Source organism: Pituophis catenifer, unplaced genomic scaffold (assembly GCF_029215685.1).
Source record: "Pituophis catenifer annectens isolate HBS135680 unplaced genomic scaffold, rPitCat1.0.hap2 SCAF_7, whole genome shotgun sequence".
NCBI lineage: Eukaryota > Metazoa > Chordata > Lepidosauria > Squamata > Colubridae > Pituophis > Pituophis catenifer.
The window spans coordinates 75,458,017-75,477,613 of NW_027256887.1; the positions used below are offsets into that span (position 1 = coordinate 75,458,017).

Here is a 19,597-nt window from a genome sequence, read left to right on the forward strand (position 1 = left end):
AGGCAAAGGCATGTTGCCACAGAACCAAATGTTACTATTTTTATGAAAGAATAATACTGGTTTTATTTCTCTTGGAAAGAAAATGATGCACCGCAGAAGAGATGGAACTGACATCGGATAAACATTCTATAGTGCCAGAGTCTGCCTGTGGTTCAAAATGTTGACAGTTTGGCACTTATTTTTTATTTTATTTTATTTAGTTTATTATATTTTCATCCAACCTTTATTATTTAGTAAGTAACTCAAGGCAGCAGATATACATCATACTCCTTCCTCCTCTTATTTACCTCACAACGACCACACTAAAATCCAGCCGGATCTATCTGGCTCGCATGAACTGGTAGCGCCAGCAGTGGGAAGCTGCACCCACCCGCCGGGACATCATTACGTCCTGTTTTTGATCCTCTGCGCATGCGCAGAAGGCTCTGTACATGCGCAGAAGAGGCGCACACACTCCCATTCCCAAACCGGTAGCAAAGGGAAATGGATTTCACCGCTGGGTGTGCTGGGCTGAGGGAATGTAAAAGCTTTCGTGACTAGAATTCACTTTCTAGGACTAGAATTCACAGTCTGCCTGGTTTTTAGCCTGGTGCCTTAATCACTAGATCAATCTGGCTCTTTTCAAGCCCAATGACTTGTCAAACTAAAATTCAAGTATGTTTACCTGTAAAGGTAACTTTTGGTTATATAGTTCAGCAGCAGTTTTTACGGTCATGGGTAGGAGAGGTTTGCAGCATGAGACCTGAGGAAATTGAATGGAGGGGTTACACCATTACATCTAAGCTACTTCCAGGTCCTTCTTCAGAGAATGTAGTGATTGACGTTGTAGGACCCTTTGATAGGATTCCAGTGGGTTACCATTGTGCTATAATGTTGCTTGACTATTATAAGTGGCCAGAAGTAGCTTCACTTCAGCAGGAAAGACTGAATATTGAAGAGCCGTGGTAGCGCAGTGGTTACAGTGCAGTACTGCAGGCTACTTCTGCTGACTGCTGATTGCCAGCAGTTCAGCAGTTCAAGTCCCACTGGCTCAAGGTTGACTCAACCTTCCATCCTTCCGAGGTGGGAAAAATGAGGACCCAGATTGTTGGGAGCAATATCCTGGCTCTATAAACTGCTTAGAGATGTCTGTAAAGCACTGTAAAGCGGTATATAAGTCTAAATGCTATTGCTATTGCTATATTGTTCTGTTGCTTTTAGTAGGGAAGGAGGCAATGGGAGGCAATTTACTGATGAAAATGTTTAGCAAAGAATAAAATTACAGAGGAGGGCTTCAATGTATTATTATCAAGCAAATGGGAGATTAACATGTTTGAGAGATTCAACAGAATCTGAAAGATAGACTATTTACAGCAAAGTTATAAGGAAAAAGTTAGGAAAAATTGATTATGGAACATTAGCAATTATATGTCATTGAATAAGACAGAGAAGTATTGCATGGAAGCTCTGGTATCGAGAAGACAAAATGGTGGAATAGTCATGATGCAAGCCTTCCTTGTATCATCATCATCAACAACAACAACAACAATACACACACACACACACACACACAGTGGATGCCAATACATGCAAGAGAGAGACCAGATGAATGTGGCTGGCTCGGAATATCAAAGCCAGATGCTGATTTAGGAGAGCATATGAGGAAAAGAGTGGAAAAGACATGAGATAAATTTTAAAAGGCCAGGGTGGTGGTGCTAAGGGTTAGAAATGTACATGTGATTGATGTATAAAAGATTTTAAAATATAGGTACTAGAGATAAAAGAGATACAGTAGTAGATTTATACCTTTTGTAAATGTTTTAAAAGAAATGGGTTTCATATGTACAAATGTTTGATGGATAGGGGGGAGGGGGTAGAATGCTTCCCACTTTCCTATGAGATAGGGATATCCACAGAGAAAAACAATCATGGCTGCTATCTTGACTTTTGACACACATCTCCTTATTTATTATTTAGTTAAACTTATTATTTAATTAAGTAGGAAGTACGGGAAACCTTTGACGGTGCTGTATGAGCCCCAGGTTGACCAGTCAAATCAGAAAAGCTTCACAGGAGGTAAAGTTGAACAAAATCAGTGACAAGCTGAAGCTGAAAGATGGCCAGTCCAAACAAGACATCTGCCAAGTTGGACAAAACATTGGGTTATGTAAAAGCTGAGTCATGCGATGTTCTGAGGGAGAGAAATATACCCTCTGTCTTTAAGGAACTTGGGAGAATAAGCCAGCAGGGAGACAGGAGTAGCCAAAAAGGAGGTTTGGATGTTGAAGTAGTACACTGTGAGGAAATTGCACCTGATAAACATCGTGTGAGGTTTTATTACTGCCTAGGGGACACAACAGAAACATGGGGGAATACATAATGCTGCACACCATCCTGTAAATTTCTTTCTTTGCTAGGACTCAGCTTCATTTCTAGTGGTGCCATCAATGGAGAACTTAGAAGTTTTAGATTCCCTCTGGTAAAACTAGCTAAAGGATTCCCAAATACAGCAAGATTGGGTCGTTATTTTTCAAAGGAAGTGAAATGTCCATTGCTACCATCTCTGGGAGGGTCTATGACAATTTGCTGAGGCCAACTCGCCACGGCTAACTTGACATGGCCAACTCACCATGGCCAACTTACTACGGCCAACTTGCTGTGGGACAACTCACCATGGCCAACTTGCCACAAGACAACTTGCTATGGGACAAGAAATACTAATATCAAAGAAATGGTGGAATAGAATCATTACAGAAAGGATGCAAAAGTAGGGACAGAATGAAATGCGAAGGGCAAAAATTAAAATAACTTTTTATTTACTTTAAATAATTAAATAGAATTGTTAAATTGCCTCACAGTGAGTTGTCCTGTGGTGAGTTGGCCGTGGTGAGTTGGCCACAGCAAATTGGCTGTGGCAAGTTGTCCCATTCTCCTCTGGGAAGGTAACCCCCTCTTTTACAACACTAAATCTGGGTTTTAAAGTTGTCTAATTGCCCTGCTGTCTCCTAGAGATGTGTAGAGAAAAGGTTGACTATAGAACAGAAGTAGAAGGTGTGTCTACAGTGGGACATAAACATCTGGTTATAGGGAGATATAGAGGGTAAGGGAATGGCCTTGAGAGACAGAAGGCAAAGACAATGGTCAGAGAAAAGGGTTCTGTGTTCAGGGTAAGAATGTAATGTGAGTAAATGTCTTACATAAAGATGAGGTGATGGGAATGCATTCAATATTCTAGGATTCCATTAGTGTAGATTAACGATAAACATATTACAGACATACATGACATTGATTTAGTCTGATCTACCTTGAAGGGCTGAATGACGGAGGATGGAGAATAACACTCATATTCTACATCCCACCCACCCCCAGAGAAAGGAGGTAAAGTGAACATGCAAAGCAGAGTACATCAGAACATAAAAATGTTCAGAGGTCAACCTGAACCATTATTGGGTTGCCCTGCTTTTCCAGAGTTTATCCATTTCCATAAAATAAAACAAATAGAATTCTGCCTAAATAAAGACATGGGTAGCCACTGGCATGTAAGAGGTAGGCAAGGAATTCTGCTGCATCTGATTACTATGGGGCAGACTCAGTTTATGCCATCATTCTTGAGGCCAGAGGTTGAGATCAACTTTTTAAAAATGGTCTGCATCCCAAAGAATCAGAGAGGTGTGCTAAGATTGTAGAGAAGAGTTTGAATTTATTGATGGGAGAATGGTTTTCAGCCATCTTCACTAAAGGAGCCTGGTGGCTCGAGTGGTTGGAATGATGAGCAGGAGGTTAGCAAGCCCATGTTCGAGACCCAAGAGCTGCCATGGGGCAGGGTTGAGTTCTCATCCTTCACTCCAACTCCTGCCAGGGACATGAAAGGAGCTCTCAACTGGGCATGCCCAAGACAACAGTGATGTCACTGGCTAATCCTTTCAACCTAGAAGTGCTTCAGTGCTTTTGACAAAAGTGCAAAAACCACCTCCATTAACCTACCGTCCAGATATGCTGAGATCAGAAGTGTGAAAATGATAGAAGTAGGACCATACCATTGTGACATACGTTTCATCACTTTCATATGAGTATATCATAATGCATGTACAAAGAAGTAGAGCAAGAGTGTCAAACTTGATTTCATTGAGGGTCGCATCAGGGTTGTGTTTGACCTCAGGGCCAGGGTGGGCATGGCCAAGGTGGGCATGGCGAGCTCGACGTCACTCGTGTCGGGGGCGCCTGTGGCGGCCCAAGTGCTCTGCCAGCAAAAATGGGCTCCCGAGCTCCATTTTCAACTGCAACAGCTTCCTGCAACCCTCTGCCAGAAAAAACGGAGCTCGGGGGGGGGCTGCCCGCGGCCTTTGTGAGCTCCGTTTTCAGCTGCGACAGCCTCCTGCAACCCTCTGGCAGCAAAATAGCCTCCCACCAGCCAATTCACTCCCACAGAGAGAGGCTCCTCCGGGTGCCGTCGGCCAAGCAATGTTGGCTGGCAACCCCCAGGGGGAGAGCCTTCTCTGTGGGGGCTCCTGCCCTCTGGAATGAATTGCCCCCCAAGATGCGGAGGATTCCCGACTTACACACCTTCCGCGGGGCCCTCAAGACGCTTTTATTTCAACAAGCCGGGCTGGCCTAATTTTTTTAAAATTTTTAATTGTCAATTCTTAATTTTTTTAAAACATTTAAATCGGGTAGTTTTATTTTAATTTGATATGGGCCAAACTATTTAATATTTTTAAATTGTTTTTAAATTTTATATTTGTGTGTTTTATGCTGGCTGTACACCCCCCTGAGTCCCTTTGGGAGAAGGGCGGTATATAAAATAAATAAATAAATAAATAAATAAATAAATAAATAAATAAATAAATAAATAAATAAATAAATAATAAAAATGGAATTCAGGGGGACCATGTGCGGCCCTCCCATGCTCCATTTTCGCTAGCAGAGGCACCGCGGGCCGATCCTTCACTGTTTTCAGGGTGGCCCCCTCGGCCAGATCCGGTCCGCGGGCCTTGAGTTTGACACCCCTTAAGTAGAGCTTACATGATGTTGGCATGACAATCCTTTCATCATCTGCTCCCTCTTGAGCCTTAGCCTACCCAAAGCTACTTCTGCATCATTTTTAATGGGATGGGATTTTTATTCCAATTCATTGGAGGTGTGAAAAGTTGGCTGGGTAAGTAGGAAAGAAGAGATGGAGATGAAGCCTCTCTGCTTCCTATCCAAACAACACAAACACAAATCTGGTGGTTGCAATCCACTTATAATTTTGCAACCTTCCCTTAATGAGGAGCTGCATCAGCCCCCCCCACACACACACAAATACAACCAAAACAAAAAGTTCTACAATTTTAAATGGTCTTCTTTACATAAGGAATTTGTTTTCTAAGTGAAAGAATGCCAAGGTTGTTCAATTTCAAGAAGTTCACGTATGTAACACATTTACTGAGTCAGAGAAAGAAAACATAACATGCCATTCACCTAAAGCAGTGCTTCCTAAACTTGACAACTTTAAGATGTGTGAACTTCAGCTCCCAGAATTTCCCAGCCAGCCTTGCTGACTGAGGAATTCTGGGAGTTGAAGTCCACACATCTTAAAGCTGCCAAAGTTGAGAATCACTGATCTAAAGTTACTGGTGCACATATCATAAGTCCATGTTGTTTTGTCACTCAAAGCCAGTAGTAGATGTACTGTTATTACTGTTGTTATATGCTGCAGATAGTTGCAGGTATGCACCTACCTGAGTTCCAGTAATTGTTGCAATTGGACCAGGGTAATACAGCTGAGAAGGAGTTAAAGAGGTAAAATAGGGCCCAAGACAGAATGACAATGTAATAAATATTCAGATAAGATTCAATCACTTGTGAAGCATATCCAATTCCTGAAAGAAGAGAAAAGATAGGTAAGAGTTCAATCAGGAAATGGGAAGCGGGCAACTAACTTTGATTCAGGGGTGCTATTCAGCAGATTCTGACAGGTTCTGGAGAACCGGTAGCGGAAATTTTGAGTAGTTCAGAGAACCGGCAAATACTCTGGCTGGCCCCAGAGTGGGGTGGGAATCAGGGGTGGGTTCTCCTTACCTTTATTACCGGTTCACAGCGGGGCCGCGCATGCACACTCGCTTCACTCGTGCGTGCGCGCTCTCTTCTGCGCATGCACAGAAGCATTTTGGTGACGTCAGGGTCGGTGGGCGGGGCCTCCCACCAGTTTTACTACCGGTTCTATAGAACCAGTGCGAACCGGGGGCAACCCACCACTGGTGGGAGTGGAGATTTTGCAATATCCTTCCCCCAGGAGTGGGGAGGGAATGGGGATTTTGCAGTATCCTTCCTCTGGAGTGGGGTGGGAATGGAGATTTTTCAATATCCTTCCCCTGCCATGCCCACCAAGCCACACCCACCAAGCCACGCCCACAGAACCAGTTGTAAAAAAAAATGAATTCCACCACTGCTTTGATTCAATGAGTGTTGATTAGAGAGTAAATGGAGTCTTCGTCATTTTTAATGCTAGGACTGCATAGAAGGTGTGTTTACATAAAACACCAATCCATGGGTAATCAAAGTGTGGTTTGTTCAATTAACACTTTTCTGGGTTTACGTGTTCACACTGAACTAACTATTTACAGGGGTGTCAAACCCGATCACATTGCAGGCCGTATCGTGACATATTACGATGTGTCTTGCCTTTGTGGAGCCGAGGTGGGTGTGGCCTGCGCGGGTCATATCCGGCCTGTGGGCCGCCAGTTTGACAGGCCTGAACTATTAGCAATATTAGCTAGTTTTTCAATAATATGCTAGCTAAAATTGATATCCTTTGGACAACATCCAAGAGACAATAAGATTCTTCCCACTTCCCCTCCAAGGTCAGGCATAGACGTTGAAGGAGGAGGAAGAAGAGGAAAAATCCAATATTGGTTTTGACAGCTTCTTTGTTATGAATTTTTTGGAAGCAAAACTCAGCGCAGAGTTTTATTTTGAAAACGGTGCAGTGCCCTTGATCTACATCTCAAATGAAATTGTTAGATTGAGCATTGTTGATGAAATATGTATTTATCATCACATGCAATTTGGCCTTTAGATTGGTCATGCATCATAGCCCAAACATAGCTCTTGTTTGAAATATGTACAATGGAAAGCCTGTGGGATGATTGAACTCTTCTTTGCTGATGTTTCTGGATGCTAACAATATACATGAGACAAAATGGAAAACTCTGGGAAAAAACAGTAGATTCAGTCTATGCAATGTAAGCTATAGGATACCGGTAAGAACTGTACTTTCACACTGTTTCATTGTACTATCAACTTAACCCACCTTAACTTTAGGTCTGCAGTTTAGGGTGCAGGGGTTAGGGATCTTGTATGCTTATTCTTTGCCCCACCCTAATTTATAAGATGCTTTATTGGTTCTTCTTTTGACACCACTCCAAATGTTGACGCTGGCCCAGCTTGGTTTAAAAATAATCTGCAATGACGCAGCAACGTTTCCATCAGGACATTTTTCAATGACCATAGTCAGAAATACCACTTTCAGTTTGGCACTATAGATTTGGTGGGGGGGATAACTGTCATAATCTGTGCTTTGTTTGCACCAACATGCATTATATAAATAAAATATTTTTTAAAAAAACCCTATCAATATACACTTGAAAAAAAACCCTTGCTTTTCAATTTTTTTTGTAAAGTTGTTTGTAGAGCAAAGCATATAAACTAATGTACAATTTATAAATTTTGTTCTTATTCTGTTGGCCGACTTCCTTACAGTTGCTCTCATTAGACACATTCTAACGCGGATGGCGTCTGTTGTATTTCTGCCAACCCTTCTCATTTTGCTGCCTGAGATAGACCCAATGAGCACCCTCCCATTCTATTTCCAGCAGCCAATTGGGATTGGCCTTTGAATTGTATTCAGCACTGGTTGTAATCCATCACATCTGGAAAACTGCAGAAGACTTAAGGAATGCTGAACTCTCTGCGTAGCATAAATAGGAGAATGGAGAAGGAACAGCTAAGAAGCTCTACCTGATCCAGGAAGAATAATTTGGGGGACAGAGTGGAGGAGGAGCCCAGTACTCAGCTGTGTGTTCTAGCAGTACAAATGGCTGGCTGTATGATGTGTGGTGTACCATCAGTTACTAAACATCACCAGTAGTGGGATTTAAATCCCGGCAGTACCAGTTCGCTATTGGTAGCGTGCGGTGCTTCTGCGCATGCACAGAGTGTTTTTGATGATGTCTGGGTGGGTGGGCGGAGCCTCCCACCACCACCGCTAGCGGTTCGCCCACTGAACATCACCCATAATGAGTGGACACTTCTAACTGTGCAATCCATCTCTCTTCCACTTCTCTGTACACAAAAACGGCCCTTGATCTCCAAACCTCTCTTTATAACATGGTTGAAAATGTCCTCCTGTTTTAGAGCTGAAGACAAAGAACTTGGGGCTGGGGAATTCCGGGAGATGAAGCCCACAAGTTTTAAAGTTGCCAAATTTGGAGACCTCTGCTTTAGTACATCCAATGTTATTCCTATTTTCCTCAGCCTATCTCCCAAGCTGTTTCATTGTTGTAAACTGGGGTCCGGCACATCTGCAAAGCCCCATGCATGAAACTTTTGCTCATGAGAAATGATTAAAATCGACATTTCTCATCTGCAGGTTGAAATTATGTAAATTGGTTGTTTTTGAACAACCCACTAACACAATTGATTGAGGTTGACTGAGACACTGATTTGCAAACTGACTATATACTTTGGAGTGGTGCAACCCACTATGCTAAAATGTGTTAAGCTAGTCCATGATCTGAATGGAGCCAAGAGTCTTCTCTACTGGGCAGGACGCAGACTCTGATTTGCTGGCTGGCCAGAAGGAAAAGAACTGAGTGCATATTTAACATAAATAAAATCTAACTCTTGCAAGAGAGGATTAACCTCTACGCAAAAAGTTTTCGATATCCAGCTGCTTCTTGAAAGAGATGCCTTCACAAATCTACCCCAGTCCATAATTTGCTTTGCTGCTACTTTCATCTAAATCCCATCACATGTTTAAAAGTAACCACTGGCATGTCTTTTTGTTTTGATTCCAGATTCCATTTCCAAGTATCTGCCCTTTGCTTTCTCCAGCATCCTGGACATGTTCCAACTCTAGGCATGCCTTGTCCCAGTCCCCCCCAATCTGGTCGTTTCTTTACCTCTCTCTTTGTTACGCAACACTAATTCTACCTCCAACAGAGAATCTCTGGATGACTCACACTTTTATCTTTGAGGATAGGATGAAACAGGTGCACTGTCAGCCTTTGGCCCTCAGCCATGCCCTGTGGCTAGGAAACTCAGAGGGAATCAAATCAAAAGGTACACCAAGTTCTTGATGGAAAGTTACCAGGATTTCTGATGTACCACCAATGTACCTTCAAAGATAGGACAGATCTTTCTCCAGGCAGTGATTCCTCCTTGACTGGTGTATTGTCCCAAGGCTGTCTCCAAGAGGAAGAGTGGAATTCCACAGATAAAGAGAAAGATGGCATATGGAATTAAGAAGGCCCCTGTTGGTAACAGAAAGGGAGGAAATGTTGGTGGAACAAATGTCATTTGTTAAATGTGCTTTCAAGAAGAAGAAAAAAAAAGAACATTTCACACTAGGGCCATGATGGTGAACCTATGGCATGCGTGCCACAGGTGGCACGTGGAGCCATATCGGTGGGCACGCAAGCTCAGTTTGCCGACTTCCGGAAGTTGGGAAATGGGCTGTTTCTGGCCTCCGGAGGGCCTCTGGAGTAGGGTAATTATGCATATTTTCCACCGAAGTTTTGCAGCACTTGTAATTTCTTACCCAAAAGGTATTTAAGAGCAGGTGAACTACAAATGTCCCAAAGCTGCTTTTGAAAAGATAAGTTTCAAAAGGCAACTGCCCTTGGGACAACCATGACCTGGATGATTGAGAATCTCCATAGACATGTGGACCAAAAATCTAGCACTTCTTTGCAGCTTTTTTTAAGCACCCTGCTTTTTTCCAGAATGATGCAACTAGGACATGTTCTACAAGATTCTTTCCAAATTCCTTTTTGGGAATTGCATCTGAAGCACTTCACACCCTTGTTTATTAATTAAATCTATATATTGCCCATTGAGGCAACTCTAGGTGGCCAAAATGTGACCCAAATTCTTGTATCAAGCCAAGAGTAAGGCTTGATACAAGATATTGCTGACTTGCAATACTGTTCTTCTTTCCAAGCAGGTCATGCTTCCTAGGAATATTGGTAGTTACTGTTCATCAACATCTGGAGTATCACTTGCTGTTTATCATTAAATCCGATCCTAATGAAAACTGCTTGAGAAAGAAGACAATGGTGAGAACATAGAAACAGTAAGGAAAGTTAAAGGCTTGGGGTTATACAGATTGTAATCCAACCAGCTAAGGAAGGCTGTGTTATAGAATCAAAAAGACACTGAATGGTTATCATGTATGACTAACATATCCGGCCTTGTAAAAGCTAATGGTTTCTCCATCTCTTTGCTACTGTTCAGTGGCATCTGGATTTCAGCAGCCCAGAAATGGTGGTCCTAATATTAAGATTTCTCCAAATAGGGGAAATTCCAAAGCTGCAAGCATTTTAGCCAAAGTGTGATTGTCCTGGGAACCAGGCCAGATGACTCTTAAGAATGTCTTTTGTGATACATGGTTTATTTAGCTATAAACCACAAGCTAAACAAAAGTAGAAATCAGCCTCATTAATATACTAGCAGATTCTTTGAGATGATTGGTGATTTATTTATTTGTTTGCTTGTTTGCTTGCTTGCTTATTTATTTTATTTTATTTTATTTTATTTTATTTTATTTTATTTTATTTTATTTTATTTTATTTTATTTTATTATTTTATTTTATTTTATTTTATTTTATTTTTCTATGACCACCCATCTCCACAAATGACTCTGGGCAGCTCACGATATTCGAAAATATATGTATTACAATTAAAATCTTAAAAACATTCCAAAAGAATAAAAAGAATAAAAACCTTTAAAATGCAAAAAAAACATTAAAACATCTGAGCACAGGTAGTCCTCAACTTACGACCACAATTGAGCCCAAACTTTCTGTTGTTAAGTGAGATATTTCTTGCCACGGTTGTGAAGCGAATCACTGCAGATGCTACGTCCTTAACACGGTTGTTAAGGGCATTAGGCTTCCCCATTGACTTTGCTCGTCAGAAGGTCGCAAAAGCAAAAGACATCACATGACCCTGGGGCACTGCAACCGTCATAAACATGAGTCGCTTGCCGAATGTCCGAATTTTGATCACCTGACCATGGGGGTGCTGCAAGGGTTGTAAATGCGAAAACTGTCCTAAATCATATTTTCAGTGCTGCTGTAACTACAAGAACTGTTGTAGATTGAGGACTATCTGTACCATTCAAGGTATGTAAAATGCAAATGAACTCGATGGATCTTTGGACTTGAGAATGCTGAAACAACCCTTTTTGTCTTTGCCAAACTTACTCTTTTCATTTGTTATCTTATCAGCACAACCTCTGTGCAAATTGCTTCCCAAGTCTATAAAAGTTGGTTGAAAATAGAATCATAGAAGCCAAAGATAGTTCATCAGCAATGGCTTTTTAATAGAGTAGACATTCATTGATTTAAGAATTTCCCACTTTCTTCCTTAACTGAAATACAAAAGCAGCACCATTAAAGTGCTAGTTTTTTTTTTTAAAAAAAATGATATTTCACAACTTGATTCCGCACTTTTGGCCAAGGCGGAGATCTGTGAATCAAAACCACCAAGTATATTTTCAGGATGTTTCATGATTCTAATCTCTCCATAGACCAGGAGTCCTCAAACTTTTTAAGGGGGCCAATTCATGGTCCCTCAGACTGTTGGGGGGGCCGGACCGGCTGGGTGGCGGTGGCTAGGTGGTCATGTGACTGGGTGGGCGTGGCCAATTTAGCAGTCCATTAAACAATACACACAAATTAAACTTTAATTTGTTTTACTCCTGGGGGTGGAAAGCAGGTTAGTGAAGGGATGCAGCTGCCTTGGGGACAGGTGAGGGACTTCTGTTGTGTGTGTGTGTGTGTGTGTGTGTGTGTGTGTGTGTGTGTGTGTGTGTCTCCCTCCCTCCCCCCGTGTGTTTCTCTCTCTCCCTCTCTCCCTCCCTCCTTCCCTCTCTGGAGGCTGGGGAGGATAACAGTACCACTCCAGTACCACTTTGCCGCCCACTTTGGCCTCCTGAGGCCTCCACGTGTCCCGTTTTTGGCCTTGGCCTCTAGAAGGCGGGTGCGGGCCGGCAGGTAGGTGGGGTGATGTGGGCGGGGCAGCCTCATTATCCCACACGGGCCAGAGTTTAAGGACCCCTGCCATAGACTATGTGCAAATCCGCGTACATTAGATATAAAGATAAAAACAGGCCTTCTTTCGCACTTGAATTTGGTACTTTTCACTCTTATTAAATCACTCTGTCAACGTCTGAGACTGCGACATCAAGGCCACAAGTGAGGAGGATGGAGGGGATTGCACGGGGCGCACAGATGGGTGTGAGGGGTGTAGTCGTGAGGGACTCATGGGCGGTGGGATGAAGGAGCGAGGAGTAGGAGCAGCGGTGTTTGAGGCTGGCGAAGACACCCAATACCTCACACCCATCTGTGCACCCTGTGCAATCTCCTCCCCGCTCCTTGCTTGTGGCAACTCCGAAACAGCACTTGGGGGCATGGCCTCAATGTCGCCATCTCGGACATTGACACATTCACTTGATATAGAAAATCTGGAAAAACAACTGATTTAAGCCCTGATTATGTATCAGAGCCTACAGGACTATCAGAACTGAATTAGCAAGGAAGGCAGTAATAAGAAACTAAAGTCCAGTTTTTGTTCTGAACATAAGATTAAACTCTTAAGAATTTGTGGGCATGGTAAATGAATAAAAGAGATGGAGGGAATAGGCAACACCACAATAGCGCTTAATTTACTAAATAATCCGAGACTCAACGTTCTGGGGCCTTTAAGTGAATAAGAACTTTGAATCCTCAGACTTTTTCAAGAGTTTTCGGGTATTTGTGGAGCTTGGAGTTGTGGAATGCAAGAATTTTCTCCCTTGGACTTTTTAAATTTATTTATTTATTTTCAAAAAAGTTTTTATTTTTATTTCTCATAAACACATTTACATTTACAGTCATTTATCCATCATTTTTCATTCATCTTATCTTTTAACTTTCATTTTTCATTTTTACTTTTTTGGGGCTGCTCTTTTACCATTTACCTTTACCACAACCTTTCTTCTTCTCCTCCCCTTCTCTTCCTTCCTCTTTCTCCTCCTACTTTCATTGTTCCTCCTCTCCTTCTCTTTCCTACTTCACTTTCCCTTCCCCCACTCCTCTCTTCTTATCCCCCTTCTAGCCTTCTCTTCTGCTCCTCTTTCCCCTCTCTTTTCTTCCTCTCCTTTTCCCTTTCTTCTTTCTCTCCCTCTTCTCTCCTCTCTTCTCCCTTCCTCTCTCTCTACTCCTTCCCCTCTCTCTTGTTGTTTCTCTTTTCGGTTCAATCTAAAACTTTTTATTTATTTATTTTTATTTATTTGTTTGTTTGTTTGTCAACAAGTACAAGGAAACAAATAACAGTATAGACATAAACATGGACACATGAAAAAAATTTGGCGCAAATAAAAGGATATAAATAAGCAAAACATAGCCATAAACACATAAAATGAGTACATATAAATGGGGACAGTAGGACAGGGACAGTAGGCATGCTGGTGTGCTTATACACGCCCCCTTAGGGACCTCTTAAGAAATGTGAAAGGTCCACGGTAGACAGTTTAAGGTAAAAGGTGTGGGGATTAGAGAGACTAACAACAGGATCAGGTAGAGTGTTCCAGACATTTACTACTCTATTGCAGAAGTCATATTTCCTACAATCAAGATTAGAGCGATTTACATTGAGTTTGAATCTATTGATAGCCCTTGTGTTATTACGGTTGAAGTTAAAGTACCCATTAAGAGATAAGACGTTATGGTAAATAATCTTGTGTGCTAAGCTTAGGTCGGAAGGTAGACGGCGTAGTTGGAGGCTATCGAGCAGGGGTGAAATGTAAAATGTGTTACTACCAGTTCTGTGGGTGTGGCTTGGTGTGGTGGGGTTAATGTGACTGGGTGGGCGTAGCCAACTTTTTTTTTTTTTAACTTTTCAAAGCATTTTTTCTAATGCTTTGAAAAGCCTCTGGCGATCAGGCAACTCAGCTGGGATCATCAGAGACTTTTCAAAGCATTTTTTTTACCACCTCTTCGGCCAAGAGGTTGAAGAAAAAAATGCTTTGAAAAGCCTCTGAGGATCCCAGCTGAGCCGCGCGATCATCATAGGCTTTTTTTTTTTTTACTTTTAAAAACATTTTTTCGTCGGAAGAGGTTGTAGTAAAAATGCTTTTAAAAGTAAAAAAAAAAAGCCTCTGATGATCGTGCGACTCAGCTGAGCATGGTGGGGGGCGCACAGGGATTTTTGCTACCGGTTCTCCGAACCATCCGCCGCCATCACTACCGGATCGGGCGATCCAGTCCGAACCGGGAGCATTTCACCCCTGCTATCGAGGTCTAAAATGTCAAGGCTGGTGATATTGGGAATTTTATTTCGAGCAGAGGATTTGAGGACTCTTCTAGTAAAATATCTCTGGACTCTCTCTAATGTATTGATGTCTGAAATACAGTGAGGGTTCCAGGCAGGTGAGCAGTATTCAAGGATAGGTCTGGTAAAGGTTTTGTATGCCCTAGTTTGAAGTATAGACTTTGTGTCTTGCAAGCTATCCTTCCTAATTTGCTCAAATGAATTGTCTCAGTGGCCAACCCAAAAAGTATAAGCTCCATCACTTTGGGGGGGGAAAGGAAAAAAAAGGAAAAGGAAACACTTGCTTTGTGACCCATGTTTTCTGGACTGTTGCAATAGTCCATCTGTTTGCAATACTCACATTCTGTTTCCTAGAAAAAAAAAACCCTGATTTTGTTTTCTATGGTTGTTTGTCTAGTCCCAGCAACAATAACTCTGAGTGAGATGCATTCCCACGATGGACAATTAACTACAAGGCCTCAGCAAGGAGCATTTCCCTCTGGCCTGAATGCTGGTCATAGTTAAAAACATTAGACCTCTGACATCCTCAACTATTTTCTCAGTACCAATTTAAATCCGGATAACTGGAACTTGAGGTCGAAAATAACGATAACAGAGTTGGAAGGGGCCTTGGAGGTCATCTAGTCCAACCCCCTGCTCACACAGGAGACCTATACTAGGGATTCGAACCGCCGACCTTTCTGATCGACAAGCTCAGTGTCTAAGCCACTGAGCCACCTAGCCAGGTATGTTAAAGGCATGTTAATTTGCATCCATACTGAACCCAATGAGATACATGGAATAATGCATTGTCAGCTGTATTTTACACAAATGTGGGTCATTCCCACATGTACAGTTTCAAGTACATCGAGTGTGCAATATTTAGTTAGCCTTTGGTTACCAAAACTTCGTCAAGCTCTTCTGCTGAAGGATAGCATCTTCCCAGTTTCTCAAGCACAATATGTTGTCTCTGGGGAAATGTGATTTCCTGTCCCATTATTTAGTCAACAATCTACACTGAGACCGCAGGTGGAATGTAGCAGTAGAAATGTGAGGAATCCCTATTAAACAAGGTCTGTCATGCTATTAAAGATCCTGATGACTCTACCACTCTGTGTAGGTTCTCCCCATGATTATCTATATTTTAAATTAATTCTCTGGGGGCAGTGTGCTCATTTATTATATTCATTCACTTTGGTATTTGCAATGGAACTTAGGGGATCAGAAGATGAAGCAACACAATATTGTAATGCAAGTCCCACCTCTTTTCTATATGCACTATGAAGCAGTGGCGAAATGTAAAATTTGTTACTACCGATTCTGTGGGCATGGCTTGGTGGTGGTGGTGGGGGGGGGTAATGTGACTGGGTGGACGTGGACAACTTTTTTTTTTTTTAACTTTTAAAACCATTTTTTCTACAACCTCTTCGGCCGAAGAGGTTGTAGAAAAAATGGTTTAAAAAAAAAAATTGGCCACGTCCACCCAGTCACATTACCCCACCACCACCACCACCACCACCAAGCCATGCCCACAGAACCAGTAGTAACAAATTTTACATTTCACCACTGGGTTAAGGTCTGGGCTATTCCTAGCCCATTCCAGCAGTGGAATATGATTATCTTGAAACTCCAAAAAAAAGTGGTGTTATTAGCCCTCAAACCTCAATAATACACTTTTCCCAAAAAGTTTCCACAATTTTGGCCACTACTGTATATGGGTTAATAGACATTAAGCAGCAAATTAGGTGTTCAGTAGAGTGATGGCCAGTACAGTTAGGATGCAGTGGCTCAGTGGCTAAGACACTGAGCTTGTTGATCAGAAGGTCGTCAGTTCAGCGGTTCGAATCCCTAGCATCGCGTAACAGAGTGAGCTCTCGGTACTTGTCCCAGCTTCTGCCAACCTCTTAGAGGTTGTAGAAAAAATGCTTTTAAAAGCCTCTGACGATCCCAACTGAGCCGCGCGATCATCAGAGGCTTTTTTTTTCTTTTAAAAGCATTTTTTCAGCTGAAGAGGTTGTAGAAAAAATGCTTTTAAAAATAAAAACAAAAAGCCTCTGATGATTGTGAGGCTCAGCTGGGCAATGGGGGGGCAGGGATTTTTGCTACTAGTTCTCCGAACCACCCGCCATCTTTGCTACCGGATCGGGTGATCCGGTCCGAACCAGGAGCATTTCACCCCTGCTATGAAGTATGATACACATATACAGGTAGTCCTGTAGTCCTCGACTTACAACAGTTCATTTAGTGACCATTCAAAGTTACAATGGCGTTGAAAAAAAGTGACTGATTTTCACAGTTGCAACCTTTGCAGCATCCTTGAAAGAGGCGGTGGTGAGGCCTCTCCTCAAGAAGCCATCCCTGGATCCGGCAATATTGGCCAACTATCGTCCTGTCTCCAACCTTCGCTTTATGGCGAAGGTTGTTGAGAGTGTGGTCGCACGACAGTTTCCGCAATTCCTGGAGGAAACATCTTATCTAGATCCGTTCCAGTCGGGTTTCAGGTCTGGGCACAGCACAGAAACGGCATTGGTCGCGTTGGTTGATGATCTCTGGAGGGCTCGGGACAGGGGTTGTTCCTCTGTTCTGGTCCTGTTAGACCTCTCAGCGGCTTTTGATACCATCGACCATGGTATCATGCTGCACCGGCTGGAAGAGTTGGGGGTGGGAGGCACCGTGTTGCGGTGGTTCTCCTCCTTTCTCTCCGACCGGTCGCAGTTTGTGTTGGCAGGGGGGCAGAGGTCGACCTCAAGGCCTCTCATTTGTGGAGTGCCGCAGGGATCGGTCCTCTCGCCTCTCCTGTTCAACATTTATGTGAAGCCGCTGGGTGAGATCATCCGTGGCTTTGGGGTGAGATACCACCAGTACGCTGATGACACCCAGCTGTACATCTCCACCCCAGGCCACCCCAATGATGCCCTTGAAGTGATGTCCCAGTGCCTGGAGGCTGTACGGATCTGGATGGGGAGGAACAGGCTCAAGCTCAACCCTTCCAAGACTGAGTGGCTGTGGCTCCCGGCATCCCGATATAGTCAGTTGACTCCATCACTGACTATTGGGGGCGAGTCATTGGCCCCCACAGAGAGGGCTCGCAATCTGGGAGTCCTCCTGGATATGCAGCTGTCCTTGGAGGAACACCTGACGGCTGTAACCAGGGGGACCTTTTGTCAGGTTCGCCTGATCCGCCAGTTGCGGCCCTTTCTTGATCGGGATTCCCTGTGCACAGTCACTCACGCCCCCGTCACCTCTCGCCTTGACTATTGCAACGCTCTCTACATGGGGCTCCCCTTGAGGAGCACCCGGAGGCTCCAGCTGGTCCAGAACGCAGCAGCGCGGGTAGTGACGGGAGCAGCATGGCGCTCCCATGTAACACCGCTCCTGCGCGAGCTGCACTGGCTCCCAGTTGTCTTCCGGGTGCGCTTCAAGGTGTTGGTTATCACCTTTAAAGCGCTCCATGGCATAGGGCCTAGCTATCTTCGAGACCGCCTGCTGCTACCAACGACCTCCCATTGACCCGTGCGCTCCCACAGAGAGGGCCTCCTCGGGGTGCCATCAGCCAGACAATGTAGGCTGGTGGCCCCCAGGGGGAGAGCCTTCTCTGTGGGGGCACCTACCCTCTGGAATCAGCTCCCCCCAGAGATACGGAGAATCCAAGACCTCAGTGCCTTCCGTCGCGCCCTTAAAACCCATTTATTTAAACAAGCCGGGCTGGCTTAAGATGAAATTTTTAACTGTTTTTTAAATGTTTTAAACGTTTTTAATTGGTAATGAGTTTTAATTGGGCCAAATTTATATATCTTTTAATTGTTTTTAATATTTGTTCTGCATATTTTTTAATCTGGCTGTACACCGCCCTGAGTCCTCAGGGAGAAGGGCGGTATAGAAATCCAATATAAAATAAATAAAATAAAATAAATCCCCGTGATCAAAATTCAGATGCTCGGCAACTGATTCAGATTTATGACCATTGATGTGTCCCAAGGTCACGTAATCCCCTTTTGTGACCTTCTGACGAGCAAAGTCAATGGGGAAGCCGGATTCACTGAACAACCAGATTACTAACTTCTCATCCGCAGTGATTCACTTAACAACTGAAGGAAGAAAGGTCATAAAATGGGGCAAAATTCATTTAACAAATGTCTCTCTTAACAACAGAAATGTTGGGCTCAATTGTGGTCGTAAATCAAGGACGACCTGTATAAAGGGAAGTCCCTGTATTGTGACAATGTGCCATAATAGCCACAAAGGCTATTTAGGTTTGTTAGACTTATACGTCCTATTGTTTCTCCAGAAGATCAAGAACCATACCTAGCACTTCCTCCTCCAAATTCTTCCACAAGTTAGATTGGAATGGGAGAGACTGGCTAGGGCAGGGGTCTGCAACCTTAAACACTCAAAGAGACATTTGGACCCATTTCCCACAGAAAAGAAAACACCAGGAGCCACAAAACCTTTCCCGTACCTGACTATTTCTGGAGCGGCCACAAAACTTGCTATGTAGTTGAATTAAACATTCTGTTTTCTTCTGAAACTTTTCTTGGATTTATCTATGGTTGGCCTACCAGGGTTTGAAAAGCTCAATAAATTGGGTGCCGGCGGGTGTCGCACATTGGCAGTTGTGACACATATTTTGAGTGACAGGGAGCCGCAGCAGAGGGGTGAAAGAGCCACATGTGGCTCCAGAGCCGCAGATTGCTGACTCCTGGGGTAGGGGTAAGTTCACCCTTATTCATTGACATTTCATGGCTTGCATTCTCCCTAAATCTGTTCATTTCTTTAAATACGACACCAGTGCTACACCAGTCATATAGACTCTTGCCAAGTATAGTAGATATGTAAAACTCCAGACAACAGCTGCTACTATCAAATAGTCATAAATATAAATAGGAATATTTATGACCATTTGACATGGTCATTATCCATTCTCATTCCTCGTCCGTTCTACTTCTTCCCTAGACCAAGGATTTTGGCACAATTTTAAAACAGAAAGTCTAACATATGGAAGGCTGTGCAGATTTGTGATTTTCCTACTGATAAGGACAAATATGCGGCTCGTAATATTTTGCAT

At 43.1% G+C, this 19,597-nt stretch overlaps 1 protein-coding gene across 1 annotated transcript in view; it reads right to left on the bottom strand.

The window, feature by feature from the left end:
• LOC139319771 (sodium- and chloride-dependent betaine transporter-like) overlaps window positions 1-19,597 on the bottom strand; it is an 81,418-nt gene that overhangs the window by 49,923 nt on the left and 11,898 nt on the right. Inside the window, exons 3-4 of the mRNA XM_070947792.1 lie at window positions 9,357-9,491; window positions 5,700-5,840 (exon numbers count right to left, since the gene is read on the bottom strand). Of these exons, the coding sequence (XP_070803893.1) occupies window positions 5,700-5,840; window positions 9,357-9,491 (276 nt within the window). The remainder of the gene's footprint in view (window positions 1-5,699; window positions 5,841-9,356; window positions 9,492-19,597) is intronic.